The sequence below is a fragment of the Typopeltis vanoorti genome, chromosome 3, assembly GCF_054136105.1.
Source record: "Typopeltis vanoorti isolate ZY-2024b chromosome 3, IOZ_Tvanoo_1.0, whole genome shotgun sequence".
NCBI classification, from domain to species: domain Eukaryota; kingdom Metazoa; phylum Arthropoda; class Arachnida; order Uropygi; family Thelyphonidae; genus Typopeltis; species Typopeltis vanoorti.
The window spans coordinates 87,454,216-87,466,306 of NC_143551.1; the positions used below are offsets into that span (position 1 = coordinate 87,454,216).

The 12,091-nt window shown below is 33.8% G+C and overlaps 1 protein-coding gene across 1 annotated transcript; it reads right to left on the reverse strand.

The window, feature by feature from the left end:
• Positions 1 to 2,447: 2,447 nt before the first annotated feature.
• Positions 2,448 to 11,370, reverse strand: LOC150108355 (sulfotransferase 1E1-like). Its single transcript, XM_090415758.1, has 2 exons — positions 11,246 to 11,370; positions 2,448 to 3,562 (listed from the first exon to the last, which is right to left on the reverse strand). The coding sequence occupies exon 2, from the start codon at positions 3,546 to 3,548 to the stop codon at positions 2,604 to 2,606; it is 945 nt and encodes a 314-aa protein (XP_090271884.1). The 5' UTR covers positions 3,549 to 3,562; positions 11,246 to 11,370; the 3' UTR covers positions 2,448 to 2,603.
• Between the last annotated feature and the right edge of the window lie 721 nt (positions 11,371 to 12,091).

Genomic DNA, 12,091 nt, shown 5'->3' on the forward strand with positions numbered 1-12,091 from the left:
ATAATAATAATAATATGGCTTCGCCTACTCCCCGTATACGGGAATAAAAAGGCGTTAGCTGATTTTTTTATTTTTTATTTTTAATAATATACCTTTTAGACTTTAGGACCACCAACACGAAAGGAGAAAGAGCTCTACTCTTCTTCCTGATGCCTGCATGATTAATGTCGTCGGGCTTAGCTAATCAATAACGGCTAATGCCGAAGATCAGTTTCGTATCGATCTTCAATTCGAGGATTTTCTTTTTATTATTATTATTTTTTCGTTAGACCTGCAAGTAAAATACGAGATCTATTCATGGAATATTCTGATTAATATGGCGACATGAATATTAAGAGATTCACAAGATTCGGAATTTTGTCTTCTTTAATGTACTCACCACTCAGACTGTTAATTTTACGGAACAGTTCCAAGGAAAACTGCCACTTCTCGATGCATGGCTTAAAACAAAATACAAAAATATATATTAGTTTTGTTTATAATGCAATGCATCAGATTTCCTGTACGAATACAGTCTTCACCCCCCCCCGTTTGATATATGTAACTTCCGAAAGATTGTAAGACGGTAAATTTTTACAAACGTTAACTAAAACTTTTTTTTTTAATACTTTTAGATGAAATCCTCTTAAGATGCATCATAAATTGCGCCCAAAGCAGAGACTTCCTTTACTTTTCGATGTCACAAATGTAATTGTTTCGTTTAGTTACCTATCAGCTTGATAATGATACATTTCATACAATCTCTGACATTCATTTTTTTATTTTTGTCGTTGTAATAGTTTCAATTTTTACAGACTGTTGATTTTACGAACTCGTTCTCAGGAAGATTGCCGCTTGTCCTTGCATGATCAAAACATTCATAGTAGAAAATTTAAATATCAGAAAAAAAGGTTCACATAACTGGTCTTTTACCATAAGTGTCGGCCAACTTGTACAAGCTGAAACTGGAGCTACCCTAAACTGCAGAACAAACAATGGAAAATTAGCGTATATTCATTTCATCTCTTGTGTAATCAAAAAATAACGTTTTTCTCATGAACACTGAAAACCTCAAACATATCATTACAGCGTATTATCCATTTGACTGAAATATAAACCTCTGTTAAAAATGAATATTTCTATTGCAATCAACAGTTACTTTTGCAAAGTTAGTTATTCATGTGACGTCATTTTGACGTCGTATGGTCACTCGTATATCTCGTTGGGTTTTGAGAGTGAAGCTTCTGCTAAATGAAGTGATAAGGTCTCAGATGCCCTTTCTGCAGAGTTAGTAGGACAACATCCATGCTTCCCCCCCCCCGGCGGGATTCGAATCCACAGCCTCTTGGCTAGAGAGCCGATAGGCTATCCACTCGGCAAACCAGGCCGGTAATTTTGCAACGTAATAATAATCAATTTGTAATTATTATTTGGTCGTCTGCAAAGAGGAGAGTGTTTAAGTTAACTGTAGGTGAAAGTTTAATTCCTTGTGGTATGATAATATCAACGGAAAAATCAAAAACTATGGCCTTTAAAGGACAAGATCCAGCAAGAACTAAAATAGTAATAGATAACAAGATCTTAGAACAGGTGAATTCATTTAACTACCTAGGATGTATGATCACATATGAAAATGAAAAAGATATAAACATAAAAATTGCAAAATATTTAAAAATAACAGGTGTTATTAACTCTATATTTAAACCAAACCGTTCAAAAACAAACCAGACTAAAAGTATACAATACATTAGCCCTACCGGTCTTAATGTATGGAAGCGAAATCTGGACATAAAACAAAAAGACAAACAAAGATTAACAACAGAAGAAATGAAGTTTATGAGAAAAACTGCAAAGTATACCCTATTTGATCACAAAAGAAACGAAGAAATTATGAAAGAATTAAACCAAGAACCAGTAATAGAAAAAATTAAAAAATATAAACATAAATGGATGGAACACGTTCAAAGAATGAAAACAGAAAGATTACCAAAACAAGCCTTCAAGTATAAGGCATTAGAAAAAAGAAAACCAGGACGTCCTCTTAAACGATTCAACGATGACTTCTAAGGCCGGAACAGGCCATGATAGGCCTAAATCCTTGATACGTATGATGATGATGATGATGATGATAATCAATGACAAAATAAAATTGTTCTTCGCTGGCATTAAATTGCTTTTCCAAGCGTATTAAAAAAATAATAAATAAATAGAATTATTTTAAACATTCTTGATGAACAGTTAAAATGGTACAGTTTAAGATTATGGGAAATTTTAAAATTAATATCATAGTGAAATTTCAATTACTTTGGAATATAAAATACAAAGAAATATATATATATATATATATTTATTTTAGACAGTAAAAAACTACAAGTTTGTTTCTGTTGTAAAGGATAAACAGATTCATTAATTTCATTCTTTGATTGAACAATCAGTGAAAGTAAGTCAATTAAAAAAATAAGAACCCATTAAAATATTTCGAAACCTTTAAGTTTATTACGTAATAATATAAGTCAGTTCATAGAATTAACATTTCAGTAATATTCTGAAAATATTAAGAATAAGATAGCCATCCAAAATATACTTAACATGAACATGTCCCTTATATGTATATGAACATATGTTTACCAAGACATCACATCCTTCCATATATCTCTTAAATTAGTTTCTTTCATCTTTTCTTCAAATATTGCATCTACTTTGTCTGATTGTTCTTTCGAAAGCATCGAACGCCACTCTCCAATAATACCTTTCCGAACGAATTCCAATGGTTTCTCGTCTATATCACCACCAAATGCTTTCTTGATTTCTTTTGGCATATCCATCTTGTTTGCTTCACTTTTATCTGAGCGTGCTCTAGCAATTGCCTGCATGCCTTTATTGAATTTGTCTTTTACTTGTCGAATATTAATGTTTTGTAAAATTTTTTGCATAATCGCATCATCCTTCACACTTCTCATATATTTTTCTCCAAGGAAACTAGCAATTTTGAAAATTGCTCCTTTTGCGTCTCTTTGTATGTCTTCATAAGTTAAGAACAGAACATTGGGATCCTGGTGACGAGCGTGCCATGATAGCAGATGATCAAAATGACTTCCGTAAGGCACTTCACCATTTATGAATAAATTGAAGTAATCATCAAATGACATATCAGGATTATTAAATCTTGCTGAGTCAGTCATAAAATGAAATAATGACACTAAGCAATCTTTTGGATTTCTAGCTACGTGAATGTATTTCGCTCTAGGAGAATATGGTGCCCATTTAAATGGAAGGTGGGTTTTAATCGCAAATGGCTGAGGATTAACCTGTATACTTCCTGTCATTTCTAGAAATGGGACTTCCTCTATTATATTCTTAAAGTCCGTTGGTACCTCTCCATGATGATGGATCATGCATAGAATATGATGAGTCCATGTTGTCCCACAACGTGGATAAGTAACAATAAAAACATCATTATCTTGGGGTTGGTAATGGAAAGCTCTCCTAAAACATTCTACATCAAACGTTGAAGGAATCTTTAAGCCATCAAGGATCGAGTATAGAGGTTCGTTGGCTTTTTCGCTCATATCTGATGATGAATCTGAAATGATAATTGAAAAACAAACATTTCTTATTATAAATACAACATCAGGCAACGTTGGAAAGAATAATTAAGGCGAAACAACAGTTGTTTTTACACTAAAACGAAAATATATTACCACTAGCCTTCTGTTGGTCTAAGAATCTGCTGACTAACTTTTTATTTCTCAATTTTTTGGTTGGCGTAATGACTTAGATACAAGTTGGGGATTAGTTATTAGTGCATATGCATAAGTGATATATATGAGATTTGTGTATTACATAACCTGAAAGAAGAGTAACCACTTTATTACGTAGATCCTACCATCCCTGAAAACTACTGCTTCGTCGACAGTGTCTCACATCCATTGAAGGGTGTATAAAGCCGAGAGGTAAATAAAATGAAACTGTGTGTCAGATGACATCTGACACGCGTTGCAAGTATCACGAAAAATTGCGATCCTGTTGGAGTGATCACCCAGTGTCCCCCCAAAAAACTGTATATAAGTTGATTTTTTTGCAATTTTGTTTCATTTTTGAACTACTTCAATCATTTTTAGAGCCTAATATATTTATAATTCATCGCTTTCAAAATCTGTAGTATTGTTCAAATTTAATTAGCAGTAAGAAATCTCAATGAAGCCGTTTTCAAAAAAAAAAATGGATATCTCCTTTTTTCTGCAGTTAGCGATTCATATATACCCTAAACATAATTATATAAAGTACACAACTACAATCTCTCTCTTTTAATCTCGCACGCAAGCACCCACACGAAAGTGTGATCGAAAAGTTTGTAAAATCATATATACGCTACTGCATTGGACAAACTCATCCATTAGTTGCTAGATCCTTGCCAGAACTTTGCTAGATCATTACTTTTTAATAATGCAGGCTTATATCATAAAAAAAAGAACTTGAAAGAGAAGCATGCGTATATCATTATTCTTCAGAGTAGTCCATGGATTTACAAAGTTCGAATAACTATTGTTGATGATCATGAAGTTGAAAGTTGGGAGCGTCCCTCGAAGAGTAAAACTGATGAAAAATTAAACCAGATAAGGAATTGTTCATGGAAACAGGCATTACTATCAATTAATTTCATTCAGATCATATAACATTATGACAGATCCGAACCGTCAGCAGATATTGCAACACTTCATTTTATTTATTCAGGAATTTCTGGAGAGAAACCGCACAACTATTGCATTGCATCCACTTACTTCTCCAAAACAGTATCCTACATTTTTGTTTTAATTCGTGGATTTTTTTAAGTCGATTTAAAAAATATTTTGAAAAGAAGATATTTCATATGATCACGATTAAAAAAACTTCGAAGAGGACAGCTTACAATAAATTATTCAGCCAACCTAATTGGCCAAGTGCATAACGCATATACAGGAAAACCTCGGTTAACGCGAATTTGATATGTGCGATAATCAGTTAGCGCGACTGAGTGAAATGATAATATTTCCCTCTTTAAACGAGTGATTAATCAGTTAACACGATTTTTTTACGTTATGCGAAATTTTACGTTACGCGGAATTTTTTTTTTTTTTTTTTTTTGCCAATCTGCAGCAAGAGGAAAAGCTGGAAGTCATTAAGAGATATAAACTGGCGCTAGTAATACAATGATTGTGCGAGACCTGGGATACAGCGCGTCTACAGTTCAAACTATATTAAATAAGAGCAAAAATACAAAGAACAAGGAAAAGTTGCTACTGCTTCTTTAAGCATGCAGGTCATCCGAAATAGAAACCATTTAAATGATCGAGATGGAGCGTTTTCTGTGACTCTGGATTGAAGATTATAACCAAAAAACAGAATACCTCTTAGTACAGGGAATATTCAGGTAAAAGCTCTCAATATTTTTACCTCATTGAAAGAGACCAAATTTCAAGATGAATATAAAAGCTTTACTGCGACTTTAGGATGGTTTGAAAGTTTTAAAAATCGAACTGGACTGCATAACGTAAGAATAACTGGAGAATCTGTTAGTGCTGATAAAGATTCTGCGGCCAAGTTTCCTGAAGAATTGCAAAGGATAATTCAGGAGGGTGATTATGACGATTGGCAAATATTTGACATCGACGAAACGGGTCTCTTTTGGAAAAGTATGCCAACAAAATCTTTCCCAGCTAAAACTAAAGCATCTCAACCAGGATACAAAGTATCTAAAGATCGTCTCATGCTTTTATTAGGAGGCAATGCAAAAGGCGACTTTAAACTCAAGCCTATATTAGTTTATCGTGCACAAAATCCAAGATCTAACATTATTGAATAAATCAGCACAATTGGAAAGGAACTTGGATTTAATGAACTGGATAATGAAGATGTGAGAAGTTTGATTCCCATTACGAATAGTTAAGTGACAATAATCTCCTTCGTCTAGAAGAACAGCGTGCATAGGAAGAAGAAGATAATAAGGAGTGCAAACAAGAAGAGAATGAATGTTACGACAAAGAAGCTAACTGCAAAAGAACTTCAGCTAATTTTCCGTCACATTGAGTATGCTAAAGAAATTTTGTTTTATTCTGATGCTGATATGGAACGTAGCTTCGAAGTCCACCGAAATCTTGATAAAGCGATCGCCAGATCAGCTATCGCAAATTGCACGATAAGATGAAAAAGTCGAGCACGATTCAAACATCTATACTTAATTTTTTTGTAAAAAAGTAGCTCAATCAAATGTTTAGACTTTAAATAAAAATGCAAGCAATTCATTTTCATTAACTTTGTTGATTTTATCCTATAATATAGCTTACACTGTAATTTTGTTTCCAAATTTACGCTAACTGATGGATGAATTATAATTATTCTTATTGTTTATTGTATTCGCTTAATGCGATTTCGCTTAGCGCGCATTAATTGGTGGATTAATTAATCGCGTTAAGCTAGGTTTTCCTGTATATACTAGCTTGCCGTCCCGACAGGCTGAAAGTTCCAATCTCACAGAAGGTATGGAAGTTTGTGAACAGCGTGCATATGAAGAAGAAGATGAAGATTGGAACTTTCAGCCTGCCGCCGTCCCGACAGGCTGAAAGTTCCAATCTCACAGAAGGTATGGAAGTTTGTGAACAGCATGCATATGAAGAAGAAGATGATAAGGAGTGCGAACAAGAAGAGAATGTTACGACGAAGAAGCTTACTGTAAAAGAACTTCAACTAATTTTCAGTCACATTGAGTATCCTAAGGAAATTTTGTTTGTTTCTGATGCTGATATGGAACGAAGCTTCGAAGTTCACCGAAATCTTGATAAAGCGATTTATCAACTTCCATCGCGCGGTGTGAGACCACTGTCCTGTATAGCCAAATACTATTTGGCTATAATGAAAGTCGACTGTATTCCAGTTTATGATACCTTTCAGTTTTCCTTTATGATTCACATCAAAATGCGAAACCAAGCACCATTATTATCTACTCCTTTTTGTGATATGAGAAAATATAAAATGATCATATTCTTTTTTTTTTTTCTATTCGGAATAACCTTCAACCATCTCTATTTTCTAAAGGCTGTAATCTGCAGATGCTGTTGACTAGTAGTTAACGGACTCGATCTCCAATCCACAAGCTGCAGGTTCGATTTCCCCCTCTCCCGTGAGCATGGATGTTTGTGAATGTCTTTTGATGAATTTCATCGCTCCATGTGAGTGATGAAATTCATCCATCATCTTGCTTATTGGAGACTTGAATTGTTTCAAAAGAATTGTTTCTACTATAGAGTAGTAGAGTTCTCGCATTACATAAAAAATAAATAAATAGTCTATTAATCCACCATATTATTAATGTACTATGTCATTATCTAAACAAAAAAAAAAAAGGAAAATTTCATTACAAAACTTTTGTAGCAATTTCCGATTTTCAGAATTATTGCATTTTAGTTGGAGAATGCGTAAAATTTGGGGGAAAAATAATAAAAATAAATATTTCAATCTTAATTGTATCATATCAGAAACTAAAAAAACAGCTGTTTTTTGTTTTTATATACCAATAATTTGTGTGCAAAATAATGAGGTAAAGAAGGAAAAATGACTAATTCTCTACATTCGCCATTCATCAAAATGTATTACAAGTATACCACTTTTCTGACAATAGACGGTTTGGCACTGCCTTTAGTTCGAAATTGCAAAATCGCATCTGAAATTTCCGCAACTATCCTACTGGTTCTCTGGGCCACCGCATGGCATTGTGGGTGTAGTATAAGGTCGTTTAATTTGCATTTTGTAATAGGTGATGATCTCTTGATTTTGAGTGATTCTTAGCTTATTTCGCTCATATTTATCTCTAAACAGAGCATCTAAGCAAGGTCTAGTTGATTGTAGTTTTTGCAGTATCATGGTAAGTTGTGGCATTCCTGACATTTGATAAATCTCCAGATGAAAATATTGGTAATGACCTTATAGGATTTAATATATCAAAGGAGAAACAGGCTATTTTATTCGCGAGTTGCTTGAGTATGCATAAACTGTTAAAGCGGGGAAAGATCCAGGTACATTAAACAACTTTGCTTCAAGATATGCTGTTCCTCTTCCAAAATCAAAGATCTATGATGCATCAATTAGCTATGAAACAGGCAGTAATCCAGGAGGCCTTTAACTGTGAGACTTCTGATTAGCTCTACAATTTCAGTAAAATTCTAAATTTTCATAGATTGGAAGCAGTTTGTAACATTCTTTGTAAGTTCGGCAATTAATGAATCTGTTTTCATTTATACTGTACCGTACGGATAAATCAGTAGCATTTCTATATTTCTTTAAATCATTATTTAATTCACGTTTTAATAACTGTTTAATTAATAACCATTTCATAATATAAACCATTTCATAATATAAATGATTATGAAATATAACCATTTCATAATATAAATATTATGAAATATTTATATAATATAAATATTTCATAATATATGAAATGTTTATATAAAATATAAACATTTCATATATTATTTATGCTAATGTATATATTAAAAAAAAAAAAAAAATCAGCTAACGCCTTTTTATTCCCATATATACGGGAGTAGGCGAGGCCATTTAGCCCTATCTAACTTTTTGGAGACTGAGTGGGCAGTTCAATCTCCACTGATACCCAATCAGAGACAGATGGCCCAAGGCTATCACTAATTAAGCGGTACGCAGTGAAGAGAGGCGGCTCAAATGTGCCGCCATCTCGTGGTCTCTAACCCTAACACAATATATTTAATGTCTGAAATAATGTGGGTTCTACGGTCGATTTTCTTGAATTTACAGGACGAAAAACCCGAGTTTCCGGGAGGAAAAACCTGCTTGCCCGTGCCAGAGATCGACTAACTCGGGAACCGGTCGAAAAAAGGCTTAGAAAAATTTCCTCTAGTCGCCGACTAGACTCGAAACCAAGACTTCCTTCGTGCGGCCTAGCGCGATGGTGTGCAAACGCCACATCCACTGAGCTACACAGGCTCGATGTATATATTTAATTACTTAATTCGCATTTAATATTTAATTTCCTAGCAATCCATGGTGATTTAGAGACATGGGGTAATTAGTGGGTCAGATGGGTACTAATTAATTATTTTACGTAACCTCCGGCAAAACAGCTAATCCGTCAAGACTCGTGTACTTCTATAAATAATAATTATTTAACGTTTTCTTTGGTTGAAGAAAATTATTATTATTATTATTATTATTATTATTATTATTATTATTATTATTATTATTATTCATGATACCTCCAAGGAGTCCAAAGACTCATCGCGGGAGGACACCTACAGCTGTCTCAACCACTACACCGAACTTCTACAATGAATCATCTCCATCAACGCTATCTACCGCCCACCTCCACCACAACTAGTATTTTTTGTCTGTAAATTGCATGTGTTCTGAAGGGCTGATTTTTTTTTTGTATGCGGGATGAAAAACCCGAGTTTCCGGGAGAAAAAACCCCTGCTACCTCCGTATGAGATCGGCTAACTCACCTTCGATTGAAATCGTCCAGATAAAGATTCCTCCCGTCGCGACGAGAACGAACTTAGGCCTATTCCAATCGAAGGGCGCAATGTACTGTCGTTCTTCCAATTGCGCTACGGAGGCAAAAATTATCGATTGATAAAATCTACATCACTTTATCAGTGAACTTTATGTTGTTAAAATTATAATGATTAATAAAAAATAATTTACTCATTCATTATAGCATGTTTATGTGTGTGTCTGATTGAGTGAAAGAGAGAATAGGAATACGTATATGCTTCACCGACCAATAACTAACAGGAAGTTTTAACTAGAAAAATGGAAACTAGGAAAGCTCTGAAGTGTCAAAAAATAATACTGGTAATAATCTGCTAATGCCTTTTATTCCCTTATATGGACTAGGCGAGGCCTTTTAACCCTATCTAGCTTCTGGTGACTGAGTGGGAAATTCAATCTCCACCGGTAGCCAATCAGAGATTGCTGGTCCAAGACTATGACTAATTATATGTGGCAACAGATGCCGGAAAACAAGTACTGTTATCTCTTGTTAAATAACCCTAACGGGATATGTCACTGTCCGAAAAATAATGTAGGTTCTACGGTCGATTTTCACAAAAATATTTTTAAAATATTACTATTTCTAGATGGCACTATAGTTGCACTTATTTAATTATTTATTTAATTGTACGTTCATCTTTGGATTTTTTTAAAAGATACTTTAAACTTTAATACTTTAAATTTTGTGAGTCTTAAGAGCTTTAAAATAGTGAAAATATTCTGAAGATGCTCTTAGAGATATGGGCAGCCAAACCTGTACAATTAAGAGCCAAACATGACCGCTTAATTCATATTAAAAAATGTCCATTAGCAATTAATTTATAATTTAGGAATTAATTATAATTTAAGAAGCGCTACTTTTTATTTTTTTTACATAATTGTCTAACATCTTCCTAATTCAGGAGGATACTAATTTCTTGGATACGAATGAGGACATATTTCGAGGAATTTTCATGCTCTGGTCACTGGATCGATTTCATAGGGGGGGGGGGGGTTCGGAGTAGAAGCCAATTGGGTGATCGAGTGTGCAAAAACTCTACACGCTCGTTAATTGTTGGCAACGAGGAGTGCGTGATATTATAAGATCCACACAGAAATATAAAATTAAAAAAAATAAGAATTTAAGTAGATAAAAATGCAATTAACTCAAAATACAGAAGTGTTTAATCTTCCGTCACTGCGAGACACAAACCGTATCATCACACGCACATTCACTTAATTGTTTTAATAAATTACCACCTTAGTACATTACAGTATGCAAAATGATGAAAAGGGCTACATTTTTGTTATAGTCTGCCACATATTAGTCGAATGGTGGTCTCACGCAGGGCCACTGTGGAATTTGAATCCGGAGCCTCTTGTTTGGAATTGGAGACAACAGCGCTCCGTAAACCTTACAGACAAATCATTATGAAATCCAGGTATATTATCGTCGATATAAAGGCTGAACAGTAATGATCCAAACACTGTACTGTCCTAATTCCTTGTGGAGTTCTACTTATTTGTTCCTATACTGCTATAGATTTGATTATTTGACGAAGTACATGTGCTCATGTTTATCACTGTTTCAAATTACTAGAATGTTTCCATTATTTCCGATAATTTTAGAAGTTACGATGATTGTAGTTATCTAATTAGTAACTCATCTGAAAAATCTGGCTAACAATAATCTCTAAAATCAATTTTAGGATTTACGAATATTTCTTACCTATTTACTCAATGCTAAAGGCTCTGCAACGATTACTGAAAACATTCAGCGTAAACTCATCTGGTAGACTACCGTTCAAAGGTTCTTTACAACATAAAATTCAACGTCAACCAATGCACTTTTATTATCACATGATAATCGTATAATGCCATGTACTAATGTGAAGTAGAGTGCAAGGTCAGCATTATCTTGCATTCATTCTTTTAAGTAGGATAAATAAGTAACTGTCGTAAAAACTCTTTAAAAATTTCTTTCTTCAGACTTTTGGAGCATAAAATAAAATTCAAAAATTGCCTTTGGTGTGGGAATTAAACTCACACGCCATTTTGAAGGTATATACATAAGGGAGGCAACTTTTTTTTTTATTTTAAGAACGTATAAAAAAAAGATATGAGAGCTTTTTTAATACGTTGATACTTTATAATTTATGATTTCATGGGGATTTTAAAAAAATCGCGAGCCTTCTAATTTTTCAGAATACGCACCTCACCAGAAAAGAGGATAATAACTTAGAAAGCGAAGGATATTTGCGTTCTTTCGTCTGTCCCTCACGCACTGAAGCGTTTCGGAGTACTGGGTGTGTAAAAACCAGATTACCAAAAGGAATGGTAAATGCATATTAATGGAACAAAAATATAAAATAATTAGAAAAAATACAAACCATAAACCATTTTTAGAAGGCAAACAGTGGAAGGACCGACCACAATGAATATTTTCTCTTAGATCGAAAGGCGAAATTTCGTTCTCTGTCGAAGTTCGTTTTGATGTGAAGAATGATCACTAGAGGAATCCTCGAGATATCCGTTTAATTCTCATTCGAGTATTTTAAATTTTATCGATTACTCT